Consider the following 27,283-nt stretch of genomic DNA (forward strand, 5'->3'; position numbering starts at 1 on the left):
AGGTCACGCACCCCCTCCTCCAAGAACTCGGTCAAGGCGAGATCAGAATGAAACAGATCTTGAAATCCTATTCATAGCGAGACAGGTGTCCCTGCTCAGAAGTTTCTGATTCTTGGGTATTCCTCAGAACAGAACGGGAAAGTACAAACCTAACCATGACCCACGGAAAGTAACCTGAACGACACTGAAGAATAAAGCAGAGAGCTAAAGAAAGTCTTGTCCAGACATGAGTCTTAGTGAGAACTGCGTTTGCTTGTGCCTCCCCAGCCACGACAGCTCTGTGGACACTTGATTCCCGAGGCTCAAAACCCTTCTCTTCTAATCCCTCAAGCGGGATTACCGATGGGCCATCGAGGCCACAAGCCCAACAGGATTCCACGACACAGATGGACACCACAGGATGGGTAACGGGTATCACGCAATGTTTGCTGATGCCAGAGACAACTGTAAAAATGCATTTTATAAACAGTACATGTAAAATGAGGGCAAGCAACAGCGGGGCGATTTCATTGCAAAATTCATCAAATCCGCACAAGTGAATCCCATTGCCTGTTTTAGGCGAGCTCCTTTTCAGAACAACATCTGGCTGATTACCATGTAGAAAATACAGTACGTGGATCCATATTAACAGTGGTTATTTCAGTTTGGCTTCATTTTTACTGCTGGAAGTAGAGGTAGGAAGAAAACGGAGTTGCAGAGGAACTGACACTACATGCCAAAGAGCACCAGGGTGAGGAATCCTACACATGGTAAACTCCAAGCATTCCTGAGTATTTCAGTTACAAGCGTAAACGTCCTTGACAAGTGGACAGAGAGCGAAAGACTTTGTGTCCTAAAAGTGTTCATATGAGACTATCCAAAGAGAGTTTCAACACCACGCATCTTCTGATTTCCACGAGACTCTTTTGTCACGCCGTCCTCGGCGCAACGAGAAACACCTGCGGCGGATCAGGGAACGAGCGCATAAAAGGGCGCTCCGGAGCACACTCAAGCGCAAACCTTGTTCAGCGTTTGATCATCATTCTCGTATGCTCCTTGACTCCTTACCTTTCCTGTTCCATCCGTCCTCAACTCTGTTCTCCCGTCTCCCTTCCCTTCTCTCTTTGGATCCCTCGGTTTCCTCGATCTCCTGCTTATCTCACGGATTACAGCTTTCGGATTTCCCCTCTGGTAACGTTTGTGCATCGGCTACCCTCGGATTGTCTCGTGACCACAGCTTTTGGATTCCCCTTCCGAACCCCGACACTCCGCACTTGGGTCTGACGGCTTCCTTCCGTTGTGACACCGTGACACCTTTAACCATATTGGAATTAAACTTGTAACACAAAGAAATACGGTTTAAGGTAGTTAAGGGGCATTCTGCCCAACCTTCATGCATTCTAAAGAATTGACGGACCATGTGACGTTTCAGCAGCGAACAGCTGAGCGAGCATACGCACACATGCATTACCCAAGGAGTGTTCATTCGTTACAGCAGGAGGAGGACAGAAAAACGTTGAGACTGAAGGACCCTGGAGCCAGCGGTGGACCTGTGATTATGTCACATTATGTAGTTCAGGGAGCATTGATCGGCATCCAGCAGTTATGTGCGATCCAACCATCTAGCTACCAAGATAAGTTTCAACAGTCTGTGCCATCGGGGTTTTGGGACAGACATGCTGTCAGAGGCGATGTTCTTATGTCATCGGATCAAGTGATTCATCCATAAATGGCTGAGAAACAGAAGTCTGAGGCCTACGTGATTTTTTTTTTGTGTCTCGTGAGGAGACACGGGAAGTGTGAAAGTGTGAAAAGGTTTGCATACGGAAGGCGGGGATGGTGAGGGCAAACTCAAGCCAAAGGGCACCAAACCATTAACAGGAGCCATCGAACCCAGGTTAACAGGCCTGGCTTAAATTGGGCCTCGCTGCCAATCAAGAGCGATTCGTCGTTCTTGGTTCCCCCAAATTCCAGCACATACACACGGAAGGACTTCATATGGGAATCCAGTTTATTATGAGGCTGGGCTTTTATGAATACACTGTTGCCCCAGGGTAAAACCCACATTTGGCAGGTCTCTGTAACTCTTAATAATGCTGTTTACTGTTAAAATCTCATTATGTGCCCTTTTCCACATTAACCACATCTTCAGTGACACTGAGTCAAACTGGGAAAATTAATTCATGAAAATTGTGGGGCTACTCAAACCACCCCCCCACACCCATCCACCACTACCATCACCCCAAAGCAGATTTTATTGCTTTTGTTGATGTAACTCCTCCAAATTAATTTTCATTTGAGGACATTATATTTGTGTTGTTGTTTTTGTTGTTTTGTTGTTATGGATCCTAGTTTGCCATCTGCGCACATCTGGATCCACTTATCCAAACAACTGGGTTTGTTTCAAAGAGCTGTTTGCAGTTCTGGGATGAGGGGGGTAAGCGCTGCAGTGTCACCGGGGGTCTACTGGGACATGGTGGAGAAGAGAGAGGGGTTACCACTGTCCTTCGAGGACATGCAAAACCCTGGGGGGGCACAGCGGTGTTATACACACAGTCACGGATGCTGATGAACATGTAAACACACAACACTCCCTGCAAAATCAAAATAGCAGCAGCTCACACAACTGGTTGCCGTTTTGAGTCCTGTCTTAAACCACGCACCGAAATGTGGGCGGACACCTGGCTGGAGAGCACTTCTACGTGGACTCAAACTGGATACGCTCAGTACTCATTTGTCCCAACTGCACCCATGGTGGAGGATCAGTGATGTGGAGCCCCCCAGCGCACCGGCACCATTGTAGAAACCTTTCAAACAGTTGTCTCCTATTAAGGAGTCGTGAGCCGAGGCCGTTTAGCAGGTGAGCGACATCGCCCAGCTGATCCAGTGATACCCCGGAGGGACGGATGGCTGTTGCTGAGGGAACGCAGCACACGCACAGCGTCACTTTTGAGTTTACTTAGTGCACAGCTCCCAGAGTCCTGCGTTTACTTAGTATGGGTTCCCAGTGATCATTTCACTGATCCTGATCACCCAGTTTTACTGCATTTATTCCCTCATTTTTGCCTGCACGGCAAACCTGACACCATCCTTTTCTTAAATTTGGGATGATAGCACTCTTTAAGCCACGAGGGTATTTTGAACCCAAGTCGACAAAGTACTTGGGTCATGTTTGCAAGCTCAGAATCATGGCATAGGGCCGTTCTGTTCCTGTAAAGCTGGTTATACCAGGGACCCTGGACAGCTGGTAGTGCAGTGGTTAGTGCTACAACCTTTACAGCCAAAGGTCACCAGCTTGACTCCCAGCTCTGGCTGTAGTACCCTTGAGTAAGGTACTTTATTAATAAATTAATAAAGTAATTGTCAAGTAGCTTAATGTTGTAAGTCGCTTTGGAGAAAAGCGTCAGCTAAATGTACAGAGGAGTAAATAAATTGTTGTGGGAGGTGAACTAGGGAGGCCGGTCAGTTATGTCATGGATAATGTTCCTCTGAGCAGTGAGCCCAGAACACCAGCTGCCATAGTGCTGGGAGTGTGTGTGCAACTTGAGTCTGCCCCTGTATTCCTGGAATTCTCTCACACACTACGCATCCAAGGGGCTGTGTGGTGCAACTGCTGGCAGACACCAAGCATCTCACGCATCCTGGCCACAAGTTACAGCTGCCCCACATCAATGGGCCTGGCCAGAGTGTGTTTTGCATGCTACTCTCGGGAAGCTCTTTGCACCGCTTGTCATAGCAAACAAGCACCCAGATGAAAGAAAGCAAATGGAAGATGAAGTTTTTAACAAATGACAACAAAAGAAGAGAAGAGCAAGAGGGATTGGGTGTGATTAGCCCTGTTGAGGTTTGAGATTCATTCCCCCAGCTGATTGTTAATGGAAAAGTGTCTTACTCCACCTTACAAAGATGCCTGTTCCTGAAAAACCCTTCGTGAGAGGAATGCTCAAGCTGATGATGCAATTACCATTAGTTAAGGATCAAAACTGACACCCATTTACACTAAAATACCACCCAACACATCCCATTAAAATTGAAACCTTTACTTCAGTAGTTAGCATTGGTTGTCATAACACAAGACAATTGCCCTTTATTACAACACTCAAGTTACTGTATACGTTAATTCAACCTTCAATGCAAAAAAAAAAAAAAAAAAAAAAAAAAACAACAACTGAAAAGACTGAAGAAATCAGTGAGAATGATGCAAACGAATCACACACTCTGTGATCACAGGCCCTGTTTGGACCGTCCAAACAATGTCAACTTGCTGAAAATTATGATGTTGACCTAGCAAACAAGGGCAACCTTACACTTTCAGGGTTATGAGGTTAAATCTCACCCCACTTCTCACAGCGTGCACTTTGAACCTTCCCACTGTGGTCACTCTACTCTTCCCGGCCAAAATGTACACCTTGCAGGTGGGGACAGCTGGAAGCGTAGTGGTTCGAGCTGCTGCCTTCAGAGCCAAAACTTGCAGGTTTGAATCTCAACTGTAGTACCCTGGAGCAAGGTAGCAACCCTAGATTGCTGCAGAAATCAGCCAGCTGTATAAAAGGGTAAATAACTGCTCGTAGCTTAACCTTCTAAGTTATTTTGGAGAAAAGCGTCAGTAAATGAAAAAATGTATACTGGTGACTATTGATCTGATGGGAGTGAGTGCTCTACAATGGTCCGATGAGCTTGTGTCTCTAATGCATCCTCATTTATTGTGTCCTAGAACCGCCTGTGGTGAACGGGAACCCCCCCCCCCCCCAAATAATGATTGGTGGAAATGCATGGAGGTCAAAATTTCTCACAGTATAAATTAAGAAAACATGTGGAAACAGCCACCGGCCCAGATACAGTATTTGAGGTTTGATGAGGTAAATCCACTTATCTGATTAATGCAGTAAAAATCGGAGGAGGCTGACTGAGAAGTAACACGATGGAAAGTGCAGCAATGATGCAATTACATTCCACGATAACAACTCAGTGCCGGAGCACAGATTCACACTTTTTTTCAAGGAATGCACTTTATATATTCAATCAGGGAAAAAACTGCAAGTCAAGCGTAACCCCTGGGAAGAATGAATCACCTGCACAGAGATATCATTTCTCCTAACCTTGCTCCTTTTTTCAGAGACACACACACACACTCAAAGATAACCGCAAGCCCTCGACTCAAGATGTTCGGCATTCCTGCAGGGAGTTCTGTTTTGGACACATTATCTCCCAGCGAGGATCCGATTTTATAAGCGCTTTTCCTACATCTGCAGGAGTCATACTTTATTTGAGCTGATCCCAACTTATTTTATTTATCAGTTTCAAAGCTTCAGTTGTTCACGGGTGTTGGTTTAAAAAAAATGCAGAGGTTTCACTAATGGAACCGTTCATCGAAAGACGGCGGTCAAAAAGTCAAGTTCCATTATTCATCTTGCTAATGGAAGGAGAGTCAACGCAAAATCATCAATGTGGGTGGAGCCAAAGATGCTCTCAAACCTGAAACCCCCAAAAACACTTCACTATTACCTCCCGCACTTGAAATAACTCTTAAAATTGGGCAGTCTCAAGAGCTACAGTTCTTCATGATCCTTAAGTACAAACAAAGGTCTGAAGCAGAGGTTTGAATCACACCTTCCTCCCATCACTAGCAGTACAAGGTGCTCGATTTGGGTAAAATGGCCTCACTGCTAATGTCTGTAGGGAGTCGAATCCATTTAATCTCTGCAGGTGACCCAGAGCACAAGACCCTCTGCGAATTAAGTACAGAAATAAACCGAGAACATTATCAGATCTCGGACAATATGCAAAGCAAACAAAAGCAGGACTTATGCAGAGGTGAGTCGTGCCACAGCACAGCATGACATGGTCAGGGTTAAGGGTTTCAGTGGGAAATGTGGCTTAATGTTATTTTCATTGATCGCATTCAAGCATCCTACATACTTCTGGACTCCAGTAAAAATAAACTACAACATTTACAGGATCTTTGTTACTTTAACATGGAGGAGCAAGGAAATACGGTAGGATAACTGCAAATCATCTAAATCATTTGAATTGTTATTACTAGAATATAGATCATGCCTTCAGCTCAAAAGTCAAAATAAGCCAGTACTGCTGAGCTAAAGGAATACATACATGACACACTGTAGGCGTTCTTGTTTGTTCAGGGTTGGACCAAAACTTAAACCAAATTATATTAATTGTCCCTCAACAGTTTGCTTTAAGGTGACATGTGAAACAAACTAAGGAGCAGGTCAATCTCGACAGGGATTGCAATAAAGATGGAGAAGATCAGTTTTCACCCATTAAGTGTTGTAGATACTTTCTAACACGGTCTGTTGGTCTCTTGAGAAAGCTAAACATTGCAGCACCTCGTGTCACGCCGAACGAGCCACAAGCCATGCATGATTCATGTGCTCCACAGATGTCATCCAGAGGTCACTTGGTCACATCCACACATACCTGGTGGGAGAAACTGCTTGACTTTAGCATTCAAGTTGTGTGAGATCTAAGGAAAAGGGACTTGTTGTTTGACTCTTCTGCGAAACAAACTTTTTCCACTAGATATCGTGTGAATGGTAAAAGCTGCAAACATTACTGAACTTAAGTGCATTTTCCACAACTGTTTACGTTAATCCCCATTGCCATGACAACAGAAGGCAATGCTCTCCTCAGACTAGGTGAGCACCACGTCAGTGTCTCCCGGGAACCGGGAACATGATGCACTGCTCCACCTTATTCACAAATAAGACACTAACATACCACGTGGAGAGCGCCAGATGACCTGCGGAAAGGAGATCACCACCGAGGAGAATCAAGCGAAAAGGCATTGGAGGAAACTGGGCACAGCTGGGCTACAGGCGAGCGAAAGGCCAACTAGGGTCACGGCACTGGCAAGCCATTGAGAATGAGTTTCTAAATAGACAAGGAACTGCTGAAGTTTGAACATTTCCTTGCAGCCACACAAATTATCTCAGTGACTCCAACTGTATTAGATTAATGAGCACAGCACAACTGCAGCCAAATCCCCAAGGAACCCCAAGACAACAGCTGCCTGTTATTACCTGTTGAATAAGTGTTGAAACCAGTATGTCCGACTTGCAAGACATACTTGTTGATTTTTTTAAAAAAAAAAAAAATCCCTTTTTCCCCTTGAGAACGGGATGAAGATAACTGCTGCTCACTTTTTCCCGACGGACGCAGTAAGACCTGAAAGAGCCTTATTAAGAAACGAGCTCCTTCGGTCTCCGGGAAACTTTGCTCACTCAGCTGGAGACCTGACTAAACGCTCCCTCAGTCGCCGTGACTTTTTCCTGACAAAGACGCCTGCTCTCCGCCAGCCGGCAAGCAGAGCTCTCGTAGCAGAGAAACAAAGGAGAAGGGAGTCTGACAGCGGGGAAGAGACACTTCGTCCACACGGGGGGGAACGGACCCTATTCCCTTTGTCTGCAGAGAGAGAACACGCCTTTCCTGGACTCCCTGACAAAGTTCCCTGCTTGATCGCGGGGCGGCAGCCGGGGCTCCGGGAGGAGTGTCAGCCTCCTACCTTTCAGGCAGAACATAGCGTCCCTCCGGTCCCAGTGTGGGGAGCAGCAGCAGACACGACACGGTCCCACTGGAGTCCTCGCTCGCTCTCTCTCTCTCTCTCCCTCTCTCTCTCTCTCTGTCCTGCACACAACCTCCCACCCCACGCCTAGCGCTCTGCCTCTTCTCTCGGTCACACCGTGGCAACCTGCCAGCTCATGTGTTACGGGAAACCTCTGCCTGGTCTGCCTTTCGCTCCACTACACTGCCGACAGGCGGCCCCCCACATCAAAAAAATAAAGGAGGGCGACGGGGGTGAAAATCCTTAACCGGCTTACTAAACCCTCACCCCCAACTACCATCCTGTCACTGCTGTCTAGGGGCACTTCTTACCCTTGTCAATTAGGGGAACGGGGTGAATAATAACAGTAACTAATGAAAACGCACAAAATCAGCTCCGAATCATGGTGTTTTACGGAAACCGCCTCTGCTCCTCTCCTAGATGGACTGTTGTTTCTGGCCAGCATCGATGAATTGGAAGAGCTCTCCCACCACGCCTCGGTAATTAACGTCCAGCGTTAGTCATTTTCCTACTCCCGCCGTTCTTGGATTTCCAAAAAGTGGTTAAATCCCCCCGTCTCTTTCGGAAGGGAAAGAAAATGCAGGACCGGAGAGACACGGATGATTCACGTAGACTTGTGGGATCGTCGTTTTGTATTAGATCTATGAATCAGCCTTAATAACTTTGGGGTAAATCATTTCAGCCATAAACCCGAGCAAATATTGTTCCCAGAGAAGTCAATTCAGTGCATGATTCTTAATTTAAAAAGATGCTGGATAAGGCAGGGAATAAACTTCTCTTTTGTTTTTCGTGTCCCTACAGGTCAATTAGCTCACGAATAAGTGGTGCAACACTTAAGATCACTGTTGATTTTAAGATTAGCAAATAACAGTGACAACTAGTCACTAATAATCACCTGCTCCTGCTGCTTCAAACGGTCTGTTAAAACACACACCTACTGTGTTGAGGCAGGAAGCACTTATTTCAAAGTCAGTTTAATGAAATGACCCATCCGTTGCCAAAAACCACCTATACGGGGCAAGGTCACGGTGGTCCGGCTGATTCCGCAGAATCGTACTGAATCGGATTCAAATACACATCCCGACCAGCAGCCCAGGAGACTTGAGGCACCAGCGTTATCCGCTGCACCGCTGTGCTACTCTAAAATCAATGATGGCCAAGCATGAATGATGAGAGCTAAAGTAGAACAAGCAGTAAGAGTTGGAGAAATTATGCCGTGGGATACGCATTTTACCTACAGCCATCTCTGACAGCTGCAAAGATACTGAAAAACTGCTCACCGTGGCAGGCTGCTTTCCCATTAGGCCCAAAGCACTCCAAGGCAACCCAGAAAACACATCCTGTCAGCCAGCTGCTCAGACCGGACTTTCCACTGCAACATATCACTCGCTGTATATTTAAGAACCATAAAAGCATAAAGCATGCCTTGTGCGCCAATTTATTTAGTTCACGCTCTTTTATTTTATTATTGATGGTCAAATCGAGGCGTGTCCAGGCTTTGTGTTCGTCTTCCCAAGGCAGAGAAGAAACGGATTAAAGCCGGGGCGGGAGGATCCTGGTGAACTGCCCGAAGGTCTTAGTCCCAGGGATGTGGCCGCCCAGAGCTGCTGACGCTCATTTTTACCTTATTATGTCATTACTCACATTCCTTTCGAAAAATCCATAACAGTGTGTAACATTTGAGCCATGTACATAAACTGCCCCTTGCCAGCGTTTGCCAAGTTATAAATACTATAACACATCCAGCTGCCCGGCTCAGTTCTGTGCTTTTTCGGTTCTACAAACAGGAAAACTTGGATTAGGCAGCCGTGCATTTTTTCCAACACAACATGTTTTTAGGAGAATCTGCCAAGCAAAATGACCAGGCCTGACCCAGAACGTTAATGCGAGTTCACGTCACTCTCACGCGAAGCTCAAGGCCAGCAATACAGGAACAGTGAGATACATGTTTGCTCCACTTGCAGTAACAAGGCCTACATAGCTGCCAAAATGTTACGGCGGAAAATATGAAAACACTGGTTATCTCAGCTATTCAGAGTGCACTGTTTACCCCTTAGACAACAATGAATGACACGAGAAAACAGAGGAGAGTGAGGTTTTAGTGTATTGAGTCAGACAAGTCTGCCTTACGACCTGCGACCTTACTGCTATTATTATTATCATCATCATCATCATCAATACATGTAGCAGATGCTTTTCTCCACAGTGACTTATAATGCAAGATTTGAACACCAAGCTCCTTATAATAATTCACCTATTTGTACAGCTGGGTTATTTTTTCTGCCTTTTTTCCCTGGATTTAAACCTGGTCCTTAAATTGCAAGAGGACTCTGCTAGCTGGCGCCCGAACTTTGCTCGCAGGTGGTCTCCCAAAGCAGTCTGCTTCTGGCCAGTGACATGTGGAGCTATGCGGTGAGACTGAACACCACAGGCGCAACACGTTGTCGGATCACCATGTCTGGAACCACGATTTGCATTCCTGTAGGGGGCATCCTGGGATGACCCTTACCTTGGTGATGCTGCGGTGTGTACACCCACTCCTCGTCCCTCTCGACTCGTGGGAAGGCCTGCTTTCCACCGTGGCTTCGAGAAAGCCGACGTGCGCGCCTCGGCAGCGTGACTACACCAAACCAGCTGTCCGTGGGAGAGAGGGGGGCTACCCTCTCCGCCTTGTCCCTCCGGAAAGATCTCGAACTCCTCTCCTTCTTCATGATCCTCAAGGGAATGCACACCGATCGAGTTGTAATTTATGAAGGCCAAGAATAGGGCCGGCGCTGCCTTTTGACTTCCTCCACCGTGTCCAACTTACTCCTTACTCCAACAGGAGAGCTTCATCCACAGGTGACGCCCATTTTCTGTTAAGGTGCACTGATATGTAGCCTAAACTCTTCCTGAAAATAACCAGGACTCTCCTCTGTTCAAATCTCAAAAGATCTCAGAATCTTGCTCAAACTGACCATCATGACTCTGGCTGTACTATTCCCATGTTCTCCATAGCCAGACAGCAAGTCCCCTTTGTCCCCAGCTTTCTCCTGTTTTCACCCTTACCCTGGGTAACTCTACTGTGCCCATCTGAATTTTCCATCCATTCTTACCCTCAAAGGCATTGGCCAGCAATCGTACGCTGCGTGCGTTTGGAAAGCAGAGTCTTGTTTTAAATATTCCCGTTTTGACAGCTCACGTATCCCATCTTACGCGCAAGAGAATCCATCCCAGATAGTTTTTCAGTCCGCTGTGTCAAACCGCTGGAAATCTGCACATGTCAAGCGTCTCCTGACTAACTACCACTTTGTTTGCTCAGGAGCAAGGGACACACTTTCTGGCTGTCATCTGACAGCCTTGACAGACTGTGGGCTGGGGACTGAGAGCAGGGTAGGTCCTGTGTTGAAATGTGACTCCTGCCTCTCCTCCCTGTCCCTCCCCTGTCCACAGGCCTGGCAGCCACAGCTGCGATATCCTCCTCCGGCTGCGCTGCTCCTTTCCGCTCTGCTCCCGCCAGGTGCCCGACCGCAATATCAACAACCTTGGAAGTGCATTAGCCAAGTGACGGTCAGCTCCCAAAAAAAAAAAAAAAATCATCCACTGATCCCTATCAAAAGCCTAAAACAATATTCCACGATGACAGAGAGCAGAAGGAGTGGGGGGAGAGGCTTTCTTCTTATTCATCTCTGTACCATAAATATTCCTCCACCTTTAGAAACTTATCAGATGCCCTCTCTCACTGAAGAGGCTAATCTCCAAAAAGTGCACCACCTACAAAGTGCATAAGAGCCAAAGACAGATTAAGCAGATTAATATCTTCAGACTGAATTACAGATGCTTTAAGGGTTTGCTAGGAGACACTCGGACCCCGGAACGATAAGGCTGCTCGCTCCCGCAGCGGCGGGACCACAAAGCAGCTGGTGGTCTCTGGTGCAGTGGACCCGTGTCCAGCGCTTGAAGGAACGGATGATGTTGAGCCCCTATTCTGCAAAATTACACAGGCACTTTGCTGTGTTGATTCACCTTAAACGTTAGTTGGTTAAACAGATATTTCACTGTTACTTTTACAATAAGGGACTTTAAAAAATAAGAAAATATATGAAGGACTTCACTGACAGGTCCAGTAGGTCGCAACAGTGGAAATCTTTGGTCTACTGTTACCATGCAGCACTCTTGTTCCTCTAATCACTGACAAAATCCACTGAGGATCATCCTAGTGAATGACAATAAAGCCATATCCCTAACCCTAACCAATACATACTAGTCATCCGGCCAAATGCACGGGCACTGGACAGCTAAAAATGGAATTCTTATGGGTTGATGTGACTATTTTACCTCTTAGTTAAACCGGGTCGTAGTATCACGTTCCTGAAATTAATAAAAGACATGTAAAAAACAAATTAATAAAAGCTCAACTGATAAACGGAGACCTTTGAGGACAGCACAGCGACTGTAGACACCAAATAAAAGATGCATATCTGGGGCAATAAGACTGGAGATCTGGTCCAGGACTTCAGGGCACCTTCTAAATGCAGCCGTTCCTCACATAACAGGGTTGATTCATACTGCGAAATCACCAAAAAAAAGAAAAAAAAAAAAGGCTCAAGCCTTTTAGAGAGCCACACTTTCAATGTTTAAAACCTCTCTTTGTCCATCTAGCTTTCCATGTACCAGTTTGCAGACAGACAGAGCTCCAAGAATCCTGGTTAAAATAACACTACAGGAACAACTGGCTTTCCTTTATTAGTTACATCTATTCATTTAGTTGCTGCTTTCCCCCCAACACACACAACATCAAGGTGCTTACAATTATCTACCTGTTGATAATTTTACTGGAGCAGTTTAGGATAAGTACCTTCCTTAAGGGCACTACAGTTAGAGGTGGGAATCAAACCTGCAACCTTTGGGCCAAAAGACACTAGCTCTAACCACTGTGCTACCAGCTACCCTTGGTATTACTCTTTAGTACTGTCCACACTTTCTTACTATTTTTCCTCTTGAATAACTGTGTTGTACTAGTGTACCAAGTAGCCTGAGAACCACACGGCAACTGTGTTGCACTGGGACTGAACTTTACCCTTTAAAAACCTGCACTGGCTGAAATAAAACAAAAGCAACTCAGCCACTGGGGCTCTAATATCAACACTTTTTCTGGCTTTTGGACTACAATGACAATTTAATGGACAAAAAGAAGTCGTTCCAGATAACAAGTCCATGTATGAAAAAGGGTGTTTATTTCCATATGCCGTGGTAGTGATTTTTCATTGTAAGTGAGCTGAGTGTCATTTCATTTATCTCACTACAGAAAGAGACTTGTCTCAATAATACTCTGCACTGTTTCACCCAAGGATGTCCTTGCTGTTAGCAATCTCAATTTACCACCTCCTGGAAAGTCTTTTGGAGGCCACAACATGTGAACAAGTCAAATTTCAGTTTAATTCTAATCCAAATTGAAAAAGATTCTCCTTCTATGCGTAGAATTGAAGTCTTCTCCCTCTAAACATTTTTATATATACAACTGTATCTATAGCAAGCATTAATGAAACTGTGAGAATCTCTGTTCAATTATTTTACATTCACTTTAAAGCTGTTTAAATGTCACAGACATCTCAACCGCAGATGCAGTGAAATAGGATACAGAACCACCAGGAAGTGCATCATTTACTAAGACAACAGATTTCAAAATGAAACTGAATTCCGAGCAGGAATGCACAAACTCAGCTTTACATTTTCATTTATTTATTTAGCAGACACTTCTTCTCCAAAGCGACTTCTAGTGAACTGTATGTAGTGTCATCAGCCCACACACCTTATTCACCAAGGTAACTTACACTGCTAGATACACTATTTACACCGGGTCACTCATCCATACATCAGTGGAACACACTTTCTCTGTCACTCACACACTATGTGGGAACCTGAACAGCATGTCTTCGGAGTGTGGGAGGAAACCAGAGCACCGAAAGAAACCCACACAGACACAGGGAGAACATGCAAACTCCACACAGACTGAATGGAGACCTGACCCACGTCCCCTCACTCCACCCAGGTGCCACATACTCAGTTTTAGAGCTGTTCTTTCTACGTTTTCTACTCTCTCACTTTCTCACTTTAACCCAGTGTTGAGCTGTACTATGGGTCTGTTGGGACACGTTAACCGGGTTGCTGCTGCGGAAGAAGCTCACACTGCCTCTCAGCGCATTCCACAGATAAACAGGAGGGGAGCAGCTGGGGTCCGACGGGAGGGTACGACACTGGGACTTCACTCCAAGGAGCGTTTGCAGCCTGAAAATGTCTCCCAGTGTGCACGATTAGACCTGGTATTGTTGGAATACTCATGTGCAAAAGAAAAGCAGAGCAAAGCATATGCAGACACTGCAAAGAAAAGCAAAACAGACACCGAGTGCTTCACGATAAGGGTTCGAATGAGCTCCCATTGCACTTCAATAGCTGGGGTTCTTAACCTGGATCGGTTTCAGAGGTTGTGAAAAGTGTTGGCTTGCTTTTAAAATAATATTAAATAGTAAATAAAAGATTTTAAAAGATTATGCAAAATATTAATATTCTCTTACTATCTGTGACACAACTCTGTGCAAGTAAACAAGTTTCATTGCAAGAGACTGAGTGAAATACTTTCTACAAATGTATTTATGGACATTTTTGAAGAAGGTAGCCCTTAATTTGTATCCCATCTTTAAAGGGATACATGGCCTAGAAGAGGTAAAGAACCTCTGCTTTGTAGTGAGATGAGTACGTGAACAAGTAGATTTAAGATTTGAGTCTCGCAGTTTGATATTCACTGAAACCATGTGCGGTAAGGACTCTGTATACACTAGGTAGGGTTTGTTCCAACGGTGTTTAGAAAGATGTTCACTTATTTTTGGAGCTGCTGTTTACAGTACCAAACTTAGCTCAAACACAAATCAACAGTGATGTGACTCTTGTTTAAAGGCAAATCCTAACCCTGATGTTTTTGAGTAATTTTTTTTTTTCAGTTGCATCTGAAAGGGTTCAAAGGTCATGCAACAAGTCACAATGGTTTGGTTTTCAATTAGAGGTCGTAGTAAATTTGATGTGATGGGGGGGTTGGCATGGCCTTTGGGGTTGGAAGCCTCTTCCTCAAGTTCCACCTTCTCCTCCCCATCATTACAGAGCTGGAGGAGCCCTATACAATTACAGCACAGACGCTTCATTGGCGAGAGTTCTTGTATGACAGCCAAAGGATGGGGGGGAGGTTGGTGCGGCAAAGTGCAGCGCTACAAAATACAGACCAGTTGTCTGAAAAACGGCCTATAGGTTTTTTGCAACCATCTACGTATGTGAAATCATTTCATACGAATAAACACTACATTAAGTCTTAAAGATAAATGTTCCACCTAGCACAGGAGCTGGTAAAGTTTGACTAGTTGAAAGTTATAGGCTCGAATTGCTTAACCTGTAAGTGACATGAGAGCATAACAATGTCAAGTACTGGAAGATGAAACCCAAAGTGAACAGCAATCTTAAAATCATTTTTACACACTCCTGAAAATTTTGTTAGAGGTTATTTTCCGTTTTGAGAAGATCAAACTATGCTTGAAGGCTCACCCTGTAAAAACCCTCACGCCGAGATGATGGATCAGGCATGCAAAGACTCCCAGCTCAGAGCGGTGCATTAATAACACGATTATCTGAGGTCAGGTGGCGAGCCATCTGGTTTGTCTCTGTGGCACGTTGACCGGTGCAGAGAGGGAGGGGGAGCTCACAGGGCAACATGCACATTTATTAATTTAGCCAATGCTTTCGTTCAAAGAATATTACAATGATTTACCCATTTGCAGAACCTGGTACTTCGAACTGGAGCAGTTCAGGTAAGTGCATTGCTCAAAGGTGGGATTCGAGCTGCATGTGGGATTCAAGCCTGCACCCTCCAAGTCAAAAGGCAATGGCTCTAACCATTAAGTTATCTGCTCTAGACCAGGTAGAGGGGGTGAGACAGACTCCTCATGTGTTTCGATTGTGACTATGATCATTTTGGGCCCTTCAGACCTCCAGCAGTCCACGGTGTGGTACAGATGATGTATGCTCGGAGATCATGTTTGCCAAACCGAGCGCTTTTCAAGTTGCCTGGGTGGAGACAGTAAGTATTTCTCTGGCTCGCCCCACTACGAGTCCCTGTGACAGAAGGGTGGAGGGGTGCCACTCCTAACCTCATTCTGCTGTCTAACACACTGCGCATGACACTTGTTTATATTGTAGGACAGACAAAAGTCTATCCAGGGGCTCCAAATCTCAGGAGGCAAAGATAGGGCGAAACCAACACGGTGTTTACGAGCTTCAAAAGAAGGTACGATTCTCACTTTGTTTGCTCCCACACATCCATCACGAGAGGCTGACTGCGGTGTGGACGTCATCTTCTCCCTGCCAACCTGAAGGATGAGAAGGTGGACAGGGACACACAGGCACACAGACACAACCCCACAGGCAACAGTGTTTGTTGTCACTGATCTTCTCCAGCATCGGCGGCATCGCTACCAAGGCCAAGTTGCATAAACAATGCGTAAAAGTGTAAAACTGAAATGCTATGCAAAAAGACTCTGCTACCAAGCAAATACATTAATGAACACGCAGCTCAGAAAAGCATCAGCATTGTACAGGTGGTCCTCAGGTTGCGACAGGGTTCCCTCCCGTCAACCCCATTATAAGTCGAAAATCCCTTTATGTGAACCATAAGGATGTCCAATCAATTAGCATGTATGAATTCTATGTTTTAAAATGGGCTTTGCGGTATTTTTCACAAATTTCACACATCAATCATGTTAAAATAACACTAACACAGAATAATAAATACCGTATATTGTATACTTTCACATTTCTAAATCTATTTTCTTCCGCTTCTTCTTTCGGGCACCACTAAAACTCTCTCTCACTTTTTTGCTCGCTTGCTATTTCAAAGAAAAAGTAACTTGAAGGGGATTACGAACGAGAAGCTTTGTAAACGAAAGGCAGCGCTGCTAGGCACGCAAACACTGACCGAGACCCAAACAATAACAGACTCGGTGCCTTGCGGCAGTGTGGTGAACTGATGTTATTGTACAGCAGATGGAGCGGTTATCATTACATGTTATGACCAAACATCAGGACTCAAAAATAATGATAAGGCTGCCAGGACGGCCATCGTAAGTCCAGATCCATGTAAGTTACGCATGTTGTAACTGGAACGCTGCAGTACTGTCCACACGTACACAAGGAAACAACAAGCTCATTCAGAACACGTGTAGAGCCGGCAGCTGCAATAACTGGGAGAGGTGTGACTGTCCTCACGGGGCTGACAACGGTTGCATTTGTACAGCACTTAAGTATATTTGATCCTGACAACCAGCTGCTGCAAAACAGAGATGAGACATGAATGCCGGCTGGGCCGTTCCCCTTGCTAACTAATGCTAACGCTAATGCTAAGGCTCAGCTGCAGGGTTCCTGGCATGTTATCCACCCCTTCCTAATGACTCAGTGTGTGTTCGTACCAGCATCTTGCAGCGATCGGAGGTCAATGGACTGACGCTACATCTAACCCCGAAGGAGAAGTGCTGCTGCCTACCGAGATCATGGAGCGCTTTGGGTCTCAACATCTGCGGCGGTTCTGAGGTCAAGGGGCCGAGACCTCACGGTCCCATAACTGCTTATTGTGGGCAGCGCAAAGCAGCGATTAAGTTAAATGTGTAAAGACTAGCTCTCGAGACTTGAATAAAATGTATGCGTGGACAGTTTTTGCCATCTTCTTTAAGGCGATTTTACTTCAGCTAAAGCCGCAATTTACTTCATTGTTTTGGGGGAAGAACTGATCGTTTGGGTTCAGTAAAGCGGCGGTTAAAATGGAATCTCGACTAAACTTTTCAACATATTGAGACCGCATGACAGAATGGCAGCAGCTGCGTACGAAACAAATATATTCAAGAGGGGAAAAGTTGTTTCTTTCTATGAACTCGAAAACAACATTTTAAATAAATAAATTAAGACTAATAGCCTCATCAGATAGTGCAAAATGCCTTACCAGACATCATCCAGCTGCCATCGTGGCACTATCATATGCCTCACCAGACTTTCCACTCCTTATAAAAAAAAGAAAAAAAACACTGTATGTACTTTCAAAAACATGTTTACTCATTTAGTTGACGCTTTTCTCCAAAGCAACTTGCAATGTTAAGGTTGGTTACAATTATTTACCCATTTGTACAGCTAGGTAATTTTACTGGAGCAATTTTTTGGGTAAGTACCTTCCTCAAGGGTACTACAGGTGCAGGTAGGGATTGAACCTGTAACCTCTGGCTCCTAAGGCAGCAGATCTAACCATTACGTTACCAGCTGTCCCCATATTCAATCCATGTTCCTATCAAGATGTCACCTCCCATCATCTACCACAAATTCCTAAGTAACCCATAACAAAATGAGTGCAGGTGACGTAGTGGTTAGTGCTGGCGCCTTTTGAAGTCAGAGATCATGGGTTCGAATACCACTTCCTGCTGTAGTACCCCAGACCAAGGCATTTACCTTGAGTTGCTCCAGTAAAAATTAGCCACATAAATGGGTAAAAAGTTGTAAGTAGCTTAACAGTGCAAGTCAATTTGGAAAACTGAATAAACAAGTAATGGAAACAAGAGGAGGTAGCAGGTCAACTGAAGTAGAACTCAAAGTCTTCATTCCCACCTAAAACAGCAACAGCAGTTCCCTATCAACTAAACCATCATATCATAACTAACATCATATGTTAGTTATGTACCTGCGTGTCCTGTCCTACTCTCAATGATAATACTCCTGAACCCCACCGAACACAGAGAGGTCATCTGGAAGATGTTTCTTCTAATACCCTTTGCAAGTCACAGCAGATCCTCCTTGACGTCAGAACACCCATAGAAGTGCGCCACCTGTTGGTGAGTGAGAGGCCGACCTCCCCAAACTATAATTTTTCAATAAATTCCAGATGATTGATTGCAAAATCTGGACATATCCAAAAGTATGTATTGTACAGTTAGTCTAAAAAGGCTGTCGAGATGGAACGTCTTTTCTCTATTTGCTTCATATTTTTAACAGGTTGTTCAGGTATTCTGATCACATGGTGGCGCTGCAGAACAAAAAAGAAAAACACCAAAGAACTCAAGGGATATTTGTATTTTCTGCAAACAATATCATCTTTGTTATTCCTGCTACTAACTCAGTCATTCATGCTCACTGTAGCTCAGGGAGCATAACCAACATGATACCAGTGTAAAATTATTTTTTTAATGTTAATATAAACTGACCGGCTAAGCAGGAAAGGCTTACAAGGAAATTCAAAGAAATTGTACAGATAATCATGGCGTTGTGCCCAAAAACATAAACAAACAAAAAGATGGTTGATCAACACCGAACAAGTGAAGCAAGCTTCCTGTTTATGAGATGCGATTTGATTCCCGTACAGATTTCACTCCGATTTGCTGGCTGTTTGTCCGTCAGCAACAAGTAAACCTTGGACGACCAGCTTCTGCGGAGGAGCTTCCTTCCTTCACTTCAACGATGACATCTACTGAACAGCCAGATGAGTCACCCAATCATTTATGAAATCATTTATGCAAGTTATTCTTGAGGAAAAAAAAAGTGGTAAACATCTCATGAGTTAAAATGAAATGCAGTTTGCTATAAGATTTAAGTTTAAAAAAAAAAAAAAAAACCTCAAAATTCAATACATCCTCAAAAGAAGACTAACTAAAGCATGACATAGGTCATGGCCCTTCACCTTTCTCCTATGAGTCCTCATATTCTTAGGCAAGAACACCTACTCCTTTCTTAATCTATTTCTTTCACACACTAAACTATTGTTTATGGAAATGCAGTGTACATTTACCATGATGAATCCCTTCTGACTCAGTTAAAGTGACAAAGTGCCTAGATGTGTGTCAACCACCCAGATAAACCTATACTTACCATACTAAAGGCATTTACATTTATTCATTTAGCAGATGCTTTTCTTCAAAAGGCATTCACACAGTGACACACACACACACACACACACACACACACACACACACACACACACAAATGAACATTGTTTGACCAGCCACTTTACCCCATCTGCATCGGTCTAGGGGATCACGAGACTTCCTGAAAAGGAAACAAAAACCTTTACAGATTTTGACCCATGCCGCAGAATAAATTATTATAAAGGTATGTTATTTCAACAGTCTCACTGCTCCTCGAGAAGGTAATTTCCCTTACAGGAAACCCCTAAATCCATAACCACGTGCAAGGCAGCTGCATTCAATTAGACTACAGATTGAATTAAAAGTAACAGGGGGTCAGTAACAGCCAAGTAGACACATTTCTGGCACCGTCTTCAGATGTTCAGTGGCCAAAATAGACCTGCTGTATCAAACGAATCTGCTCTGCCTTTGCCATGAAGAACCTCAGGTTCACCACTGGCATCACTGCTGTATAATGGTGCTAAAACCACATGCGCCAATCATCTGTGGAGTAAAAAGTGCCACTTTGAGCAAAAGCTACAGGTCCATCCAGTGACATTACATGAGATTATATATGAGATTAAAGAACACTTTATCAATTCACAGTATAACCAATTCTGATATAATGCATTTTAATTAATTAATTTAATGTGCTTTTAAATTAACTATGTGATTTGCATATGACAGGATGAATAAATAGAGGAACATAATTTACATAAATCAAATTTTAGCTAGGGCAATTTGGGAGTAACGCAATCCTTTGGCAAAAATTCATACTTACACCCTACATCTTTTTGTGTTTAGTATTTAATGTTGAGTTGCTGTATGGTAACCCTTTATGGATAGTGAATGAGACTATTACAGTAAAAGATAATTGATCAAAGTGACTAGAGCATAAAGAAGCGTTCTGGGAATCAAAGGTCTGGTGGGGATCGTGCAAGAAATTCCATAATGACAAACAGAAAAACTGGAGGCATGGAAGCACTTTGAAAGCAAGAACGGAACAAAGTGTCACAGAGTGCATATTCTGTTTGTATCTTCATGTGCTTCATCATTCATTTGCAATCGTTTCAGTAAGTTTTGCACAATCTTCTAGTTTGAATGCTCTGAGTTTATGAGTACTGTAATGTGCTCTGTGTCAACCTCATCTTTTCCCACTGTAACAGTTATTTTTATTATGCAAATTAGCATTATGCAATGTTTCACAAGAACTATTGCGCTATGGCAGAACTGACTGTAGATACAGTGTGACCAGGGGGCTTAAACTAAGCACACCACACAAGGTCAAGGAAACATTTAAATGGAAATATTCTGCAGCAAGAAACCAGATACATGCTGTACAATGGGGTGGGCAGTCAATCACTGCAATGGTTAAAAATAAAGCAAAGTAAATTTTAAAACTCTTACGATGTTCAAAATCAAATACATACACAAGGCCTGAACTTGGGGAAAAAAGGGCAACTTCTGCTAAATAAATATAATGTCAGTGAGATCTGACATTCATCTTCTCTCACCATGTCAAGACACTGCAAGTCATTCAGCTCTTCCTAGATTGAAATCATCAAGGTGAACTTAACTCTTGGATTTGTAACATAATGGTTCGGTTTACCCAAATTGTGCTGATTGCACATTTTTACTCTTTGGCCGGCGGGATCCCTCCCGCTGCCCGACAGCAATATGCGTTGTTTAAGTGCCCTTTTACACAGTGAAGATCTGGACACAAAGTAATTAGGGATCTTTTACCTGTACAGGATGACTGAACAGGTTTCACGGCAGATTATTTCTAGTACACAGGAATTTAAGAAACAATGGCTTTGCATGATGCCACAAATTAACGCTGCAATGGGGGAGTCGCTTCGCAGGTTGGCTCACTGCGTTGCTCATGACATGCACATGCACGATTGGCATCACATTTATAATAAACATTATTGCGAAATACCTCAGCATGTACTGCCGTGTTAAAATTAGAGCTACTTCCATTTACATTTATTCACTTAGCAGACGTTTTTCTCCAAAGCAACTTACAAAGGATACTATGTAGTGTTACTAGCCCACACACCTTATTCACCACAGTGACTTACACTGCTAGATACACTACTTACACTGGGTCACTCATCCATACATCAGTGGAACACACTCGCTCTCTCACTCACACACTATGGATGAACCTGAACAGCATGTCTTTGGACTGTGGGAGGAAACCGGAGCACCTGGAGGAAACCCATTTAAACTCTTCTCACTTCGACGAACATACACATTTATTCATTCTGCTGATGCTATTTTCAAACGTGACTTACAATGGTAAGGTACTTATAATTAATTAACCATTTATACAGGGGGGTAATTTACGATAGCAATTTAGAGTAAGCACCTCTCTCATGGGTACTAGAGTTGGGATTCAAACCGGCAACCTTTAGATCCAAAGACAGCAGCGCTACCAGCTGCCCCAAACCACATACACTGAACAGAAGAATACCATCACAGGTCTTGCATAGGGGTCAATGACTTGTCATCCACTAGAATGTCTCTCTAAATCCATATATAGGAGAAGTGAGTCACTGCCACCATGTCCTCCCCAAACACCTCGGATGGTTGGGACAGGAGGATTTCCCCACTCTCTTGGAAGGAGTTTCACTCCGACCCCGGTCAGCTCTGGTGCAGACCTACCACCAATGTGTCATATTCTTTGTATCAAATCCCTGAAGTATTTAGCACCATTTTAGGGGTTGTTAATAGTGGACTCCTTCTGCAAACAAAAGAGTACAAGAACATATGTTTCTTTTTAGGACTTCACTGGCCAAACAATAGAGAATAATGGGGAGAAAAAAAAAAAAAAACACACACACACACACACACACACACATACAAGAAATCTTTTATGTTCAGTTTAACAGCCCCTCTAGAACAACATCATCTCAGCATGACTCATGGTCAAGTGGGGCTGGAAGAAAAAAAAGGAGCAATTAAGACAAATTCCTACTTCTTCATGGCTCAGAGGGAGCAGTTAAGGATCCCGATAGACCATTTCTTTCTCTTGGGGGGGGGGGGTTCCTGGACTCTGGAGATCCCTGGAGGGTCATTAGCTTCGTTATCTGTTATTCTTTATATCATCTCTTATAGTATCTTAATATGAGCTTTCATATTTCTCTTCCTCACATTGTTTCTCCTTATCTGTTTGTTTACTCTATGTATGTATGTGTGTGTGTACATATGTTGTGTGTGTATGTATGTTGCACATTGAGTGCTACTGCAACTGAATTGAAATTCCCCCTGGGATGAACAAAGTTTCATTCATTCATTCATTCATTCATTCATTCATTCATTCATGCAATAACATTCAGAACTAGCACTGCTGTTTGGACCCCTGGGGTTTAAAACAACAGGCTATTAATTTTGCCTCAAGTGAAAAACTGACTTATAGCAAGTACACCTTCAGCTGTTACAGACATGCAGTCCCGTCAAAAAGTATTTGCCCCTTTCGCATTTTATCTATTTTTTTGCAGATTTTTCCAAATTATATTTTATCTGATCCTTTTCAGTCAGTAAGTTCTGGTTGTATGGACCCTGAAAGAAGAAAAGGTAACAATACCACAGTTTTTAGATTTAATTGTAGTTAATAGTAACTGTATATTGTTTTGACGGAAGGCACCTGCTAATTGAATAATTGTAAATGCAAATGTAAAAAAAAAAAAAATTACAGCAGGAGTCAGCATGGAAGTAGTGCAATGCCAGGTAATACTACCAGTAAAAGAGGCACATCAAGTTTGGAAAGACTAGTTGAACAGAATTCACCACCCCTTTGCAGTAAACACACTCCAGAGTACAAACGGTATGATGTTGCACTCTGACATAATGTATTTATTTATTGTACATTCCCATTTTACAGGAAATGTAAAATAAATAAATAAATGAATGAATGAATGAATAAATAAATAAATAAAATAATTAAATTAAATTAAATGGGGGGGGTGGTACAGTGGGTTGAACCGGGTCCTGCTCTCCGGTGGGTCTGGGGTTCAAGTCCTGCTTGGGGTGCCTTGCGACAGACTGGCATCCCATCCTGGGTGTGTCCCCTCCCCCTCCAGCCTTGTACCCTGTGTTGCCGGGTTAGGCTCTGGCTCGCCGCAACCCTCCTCAAAACAAGCGGTTTGAGTCAATGTGTGTGTGTGATAAATAAAAAGTAAAAAATTTTGCTGAAACACATTGTGAAATCAGACCTCAGATCAACTAGTCATGCTTATATTCCCGTAAATGCTATACGGTGACTGCTGAGTTCAGCAGTCACATAAATGAACAAAAGGGTGTCCCAAACAGTGACAGACTGCCTGGTGATTACACTGAATAGCCCCCTGGGTTACACTTGACATGACCTACAAGACTAAACGCTCCCTCAAATCAGTTTACCATGTGCATCGAGAATATGCATTTTCATCTGGGGGTCTCGCTAATTGCAATCCCCCTTTTCTCGAATGATTTTGTCTTCTCTGCCAAATAAAACACAACTCCAGACTGTCCATATAATGCATTGTTGAGGGAGTCAACCAATATGTTTCGCATTACAGGATAGAGTCTCCCATCGCTAAGATGTAGGCTATAATATTTGCTTTATTGGCCGAGAACCAGCAAAGAAGAATTTACAGGTGCCACGTTGGTCTCTCTGTTTATACATCCAGGTTTTGTGTACACTTTATAAAACACCTTGTAAAACCACAAAGGACCACATGGCAGTTTAGGAAACTATATTATCTTATTATCAATAGCATACAGCAAAGATACTCATTTCAGGGTGTATTTCACTCTTTTAACAAAAAATTCACAAGAATGCCTGTAAGTGCACTAAAGCTAGGTTCAGATGTCAGAATTATAATACTAACCCTCATCATACCAACCCTAACCTTAGCAAAAACATTAACTATCATACGGAATGTGTCAAATCATAAACACAGCTGTCTGGACTTTTCTAAATAACATTATTGTCGAGTATGAACATGGGAGTCCAAATGAAAACAAAGAAGCTGTTTTTTTTTGTTGAAGGCATCGATATTAATAGCCCTCGAAGGCGCATCTGGAACATCTGGAGGTAAAGGATAGTGGTGGCTTTGTTTATGGATTGGACACCACCACCGTCTTGGCCCATCCCTGGGCCTTGAGGCCAGTATGACAGTCCAAAACCACCCCGTAAGATCACAGCACGAAGGGCATATTAATCAAGTATTATTCAACAATTAAATGATAAAACATAAAAATGCATTGGGGGTGGCAATTTGAGATTCTATGGGACGTTTAGGAGACGCATGCAAAATGTTTGATCCACCCCGCTGTCTGCAGTCGGCCATCCACTAAGGGAGCAAAGGGGAGTGGAGACGAGCCTGGCTGGCGGCCCGCCACAGCTGTGCACCGGCCGGCTCCCCGCTCCCCCGCCTCAACCTACGGGGATCTCAACACCCCGTAGGACCACACGCCTCGCTCACTCATAAATCCAGCGCCGCTTCTCTGAGGCCTGCACGCAGCACACTCGGACTGACCCCGCTACGCCACACCTACAGCTACGGCCCACCATCGCTGGCGTAGCTACACTTCGTAAAACTCCCGATGTGAGAGACACTAAGGAATTTCCACGGTCTGGCCACACCGACAGAAACATCACGTCTCAGTCGAGCAGCTGCCTTCCCTCCGTTGAGCTTGTCTGCGGCAGTTAAAAATAAAACACACCAATGTCAACATTTCCTCTCCACGCCTTATCGGCAGTTGCAGCGAGACGGCATACGTGGAATTCCTTCACAGACGAGACCCTCGCGCTGGCTCTCGGCCATCTCCCGTACCCCCACAGCCCGCATCGGCGCCGATTCACAGGTGTTACAGTAACTTCCGAGCCGAGGCGGATTCTCATAAATGCATTCCTGCGAAAGTAGCCCCGGGAACAACACAATACTGATTTCAAACAGACCCGAACGCTGAAATGTAATATTCTGAGATGCGGACGATCTCCAAAAACTGTATTTGCATTTAAATGTGCGCGATGACATTTAAACAGCTTCTAAAATATCAACACAACAGCATCGCACTGGAAAAACATAGCAGATGTCGCACCCCAAAAGTGCTTTTTCGGTCCGCTGGCTCAACGGAGCTCATAAACACTGATCTGGTAGGTCAGACCTCATTGATGTGAGAAAATAATCGCAAACTTGCGAAAGGGCAGCGACCTTTGTGAGTGTTACCTCATCCCATTGCTGACTCTCACATTCTGTCTCACCCAGACACCGTCAACCAAGGGGACACTACAGTGGCAATGATGACACAATAAAAATATCGGTATGAAGCCTATTAAATCGAGGCTGACAAATAAATCGTGACTATGAAATAAAGCCCCCGCAATTAGGAAGAGGCACCCACCTCTGGTTATGCTACGTACACTGACGTTACCATGAGTTTTATACGCAGCAGCACAACATGGAGGACGTCCAGTCATCTTTTGGACAACTGACCAGACTGAAATGTCATTTCACCAACTGCCAACAATGAGACATACTGTACCATAATGCCCATTTCCCTAAAATGATCAGCCTGAAACCACTCAATGCTCTTCATTTCCCCTCAAACAAGAATAAACCTAGGTCAAAATGTAGCCTGAACCGGAATGGATCTGTTCTACGTGTAGCTGAATCATTAGCTCACGATAAAAGTAACCAGGCCCAATAGCTAAAGTAAAGGTGGAGAGAAAGTTCTCAGATGTTCTGAAGATGATATGAGAACTTCAGCGGGTGCGGAGATTAGAGGGTGCAACAGGCAGGAAATTAGTTCCTAAATTATCTCAAATGAAGACATTAGCCTCCTCCTTCCCACCCATGAAAGAAGTCAAGAGTGGCACAACCTTTATCCTTACCTAGATCATACAGGCAGTAAAGCTATCCTTTGAACCTGACCTATCACAGGATTCCATTGCTAAGCTCAAATTACTCAACCTAGATAAGATCTACATACAATTTACTGTGTTTTAATGATCCTGCCCAGGCCCGGGAGGTATAAGGGATGAGCAGCTAACACTACCAGTGTTGAGGTCCTTCAGACGGCAATTTCGAATCCATCTCCTGAAACTTCACCTGAAGTCATTACTCCCCGCTCGCAGGGCACTGCGGGTAAAATGCTAATCTCAATAACAGTTCATGTATGACGGCTCCATTTCCAATGCTGCCCGTAAATCACAGCCCACCACTTCGCGGAAGAATGCACTTTTAACCTTCCTGAGAAAAATAACTGACTCGCGCAGCACCTCACGAAGCAGCTGCCGGGTAGAAGTGGAAGGTCTCAACGGGAGGACGCTTGCAACAGTTTGCCCATTTCCACATACTGTAGCGTCCCCCTGGTACTCACACCACAAAGGTCAATTTCTCACTCCCTTCTCAGCGAGTTACGTTGTAAACACAACTTGAAGAAACCACGGGACGGCCGAGTTGGTCACCGGTTTAAATGTTTCCGTATGTCAAGCAAATATTACCATCTGGATGGGTCAGTGGAGGGGAACTGTTGAAATCGGACCAGCAAGCGACCTGTGAGATGTGGCAGAACATACCGTAGTGATATTACACGCTTCTTCCTGGGGATCGTGGGGCCACAAGCAGCGTAATGATTATAACCATTGCTGCTGGATCCCAAGGTCACAGGTTCAATCCCACCTCTCGCTGTTATGCTTCTAAGCAAGGTACTTACCCTAAACTGATACAGTAACAATTACCCAGCTGTAGAAATGGGTAAATCGCTGTAAGTAGCT

The 27,283-nt window shown here is 44.1% G+C and overlaps 1 protein-coding gene across 4 annotated transcripts in view; it reads right to left on the reverse strand.

The window, feature by feature from the left end:
- The window catches only part of nhsl1a (NHS-like 1a), a 75,655-nt gene that overhangs the window by 31,959 nt on the left and 16,413 nt on the right, over positions 1-27,283 (reverse strand). The window contains exon 1 of one of the 4 annotated variants that reach the window (XM_029258469.1): positions 7,502-7,581. The exons of 2 other annotated variants lie outside the window; for them this stretch is intronic. In XM_029258469.1, coding sequence (XP_029114302.1) covers positions 7,502-7,517 — 16 coding nt within the window. In that variant the 5' untranslated portion in view covers positions 7,518-7,581. Of the gene's footprint in view, positions 1-7,501; positions 7,582-27,283 lie in introns of those variants that run through there. One more of the 4 variants, XM_029258470.1, reaches the window with a different exon arrangement.

Source organism: Scleropages formosus, chromosome 15 (assembly GCF_900964775.1).
Source record: "Scleropages formosus chromosome 15, fSclFor1.1, whole genome shotgun sequence".
Classification (NCBI taxonomy): domain Eukaryota; kingdom Metazoa; phylum Chordata; class Actinopteri; order Osteoglossiformes; family Osteoglossidae; genus Scleropages; species Scleropages formosus.